At 42.2% G+C, this 2,500-nt stretch overlaps 1 protein-coding gene across 1 annotated transcript in view; it reads left to right on the forward strand.

Moving 5' to 3' along the window:
• Positions 1-566, forward strand: part of LOC138021178 (NLR family CARD domain-containing protein 3-like) — a 3,126-nt gene extending 2,560 nt beyond the window's left edge. Inside the window, exon 4 of the mRNA XM_068868044.1 lies at positions 1-566. This exon is cut by the window's left edge and continues 212 nt beyond it. Within this exon, the coding sequence (XP_068724145.1) occupies positions 1-566 (566 nt within the window).
• Positions 567-2,500: the final 1,934 nt, after the last annotated feature.

The following is a 2,500-nucleotide window of genomic DNA, read 5'->3' on the forward strand; positions in this document are numbered from 1 at the left end:
AGGCTCTCAAAGTCAACAAATTCTTGACTACTTTGGATTTGAGTGGGAACCAAATCGATGCTGCTGGCGCTGAAGCCATTTCTGAGGTGCTCACAGTCGACACATGCTTGACTATTCTGAATTTGAGTTGGAACGGAATTGGTTCCGCTGGTGCTGAATGCCTTTCTGAGGCTATCAAAGTCAACACATGCTTGACTACTATGGATTTGAGTGAGAACGAAATCTGCGCTGCTGGCGCCAAATCCCTTTCAGAGGCTCTCAAAGTCAACAAATTCTTGACCACTTTGGATTTGAGCGGGAACCAAATCGATGATGCTGACGCGGAATCCATTTCTGAGGCTCTCAAAGTCAACACATGCTTGACTACTTTGGGTTTGAGTTACAACGAAATCTGCGCTGCTGGCGCCAAATCCCTTTCTGAGGCTCTCAAAGTCAACAAATTCTTGACTACTTTGGATTTGAGTAAGAACCAAATCGATGCTGCTAGCGCTGAATCCCTTTCTGAGGCTCTCAAAGTCAACACATGCTTGACTGAGTTGGATTTGATTTGGGGTGATTTCGATTGACCGTATTCCAGAAGAGGAATACATGGAATAAAAGTTAGAAATCCTTCGTTTTTGCGGAGATTGTTATTGAAATAGACCTATTCGTATTCTTAGTATTGGACTGGAACTAGCTTGCAATGGAGGCTAATGCGGGGGAATCTTTTCAAATGCAAATACTTTTTAATGTATTCCCCCGCATTGGCCTCCATTGCAAGCTAGTTCCAGTCCAGTACTGAGAATACGAATGTGTTCCTATTGTAAAACACCTGGTAAAATGCTATTTTAAACATCCTTGTTGCTTCAAAACGCCAGGCATGCCATTTTAAATCCTCGCTCCACGTATTCTTAATCCGCAATAGGGTCAATCAAACGCACTCTTGGGTTTAAATCAATTATTCTCCCAGAATCGGGTGATAAATTCCTTTCTAAGGCTCTGTCAAGCGTATCTTGCGCAGCAAGCGTATTAGGGGTGTCCAGCGTATCAAGCATATCATGCGTATCCCTGAGATGTATCCAGCGTTTCAGGCCTAATCCTGCTACGCAGAACAACCAACAAGTTTCAACCACACCGGTAATATATGAACTCGAAGACCTCGCCGGCCTCGTAAATAAAAGAGTAGAATTGTAACTTTAATAAAAAAGCCGAGTTACATTTTATCTGAAAATATAGTGACATCACGAAATTTATCCATTCAGTTTTTTACCACAATTGCTTGTAATCTCGCAATCTGATTGGCTAATTTGCCGTTGTCGGTGAGGGACTAGACAACGCTGTACGCGTCATGCTCGTGTCATTTTGTCACGCAGTGTAATAGCCAATCAAGAAAGCTCATTTTGGAAAATAAACCAATCATATTGCGAGAAAGTTATAGACAACGCTTGCTCTTTCTTTGAGTCATGATTTTGGTCATGCTCTGAAATAAAAACTTTCTTTGGCGTTGAATATTGTGGTAAAAAACAAATCGAAAGTGTTTCAGCGTTGTCTGTACTCTTATCGACAACGATATTCGTCATCACAGTGGTCAAAATTTGTTGTGGACTCACTCGGCTGCGCCTCGCTCGCAAATGTTGTGGACTCACGAGGCGCAGCCGAGTGAGTCCACAACAAATTTTGACCACTGTGATGACGAATATCGTTGTCGATAAGAGTACAGACAACGCTGAACCACTTTCGATTTGTTAATTGTAAATGTGTTTATATTTAACAAGGAGAGGTTACGTTTATACAAACGTTGGCCGTGTAGCACTTATATTTTATACAGAATTAACTGAAGAGAGTGTAGTGTAACGTGAAGTGCTAGATTTCTATCCCATATGAACCATGTGAGCGTTAGCCCTACAGATGGAACTGGGCCCACACAAGGACAGAGAAAAACTCTGACCAGGGTGGGAATTGCCGTGACTTTAGCATCTTCAGTTCCCACGGCCTGCTCCCGTCTGACCTTGTAGCTCAGTCGGTAGAGCGGCGGAGATCTAACCCGAAGATCGTGGGTTCAATTCCCACCCTGGTCAGAGTTTTTTTCTGTCCTTGTGTGGGCCCAGTTCCATCTGTAGGGCTAACGCTCACATGGTTCATATGGCATAGAAATCTAGCACTTCACGTTACACTACACTCTCTTCTGTTTATATTTAAGGTATCTGTTCTTGTGGATCAACATAGAACTTCTCTCTAGCTTTTTAAATTCCTTTTGAGGGCACGGCTTTTACTCGTTTTATTTCAACTTGTCAATCAGACAATGAGAACCGGTTATTTCTTAAACACACTAACACTAACCAAAATGGAATACTGGTGTTCAACTCTTGAACTCCTATGTATCTCTTCAATAATGATTCCTTCTCTCTAGGCTTTCTAAAGGCGAATCAAGTCCTCAGTACTCGATAGTTACTATAGATGAGGTGTCCCTAGATAGCGTTTTCGATGAGGTCAGTAATTCAACCGGCATTTAATCACCCTT

Source organism: Montipora capricornis, chromosome 10 (genome assembly GCF_036669925.1).
Source record: "Montipora capricornis isolate CH-2021 chromosome 10, ASM3666992v2, whole genome shotgun sequence".
In the NCBI taxonomy this organism is placed as follows: domain Eukaryota; kingdom Metazoa; phylum Cnidaria; class Anthozoa; order Scleractinia; family Acroporidae; genus Montipora; species Montipora capricornis.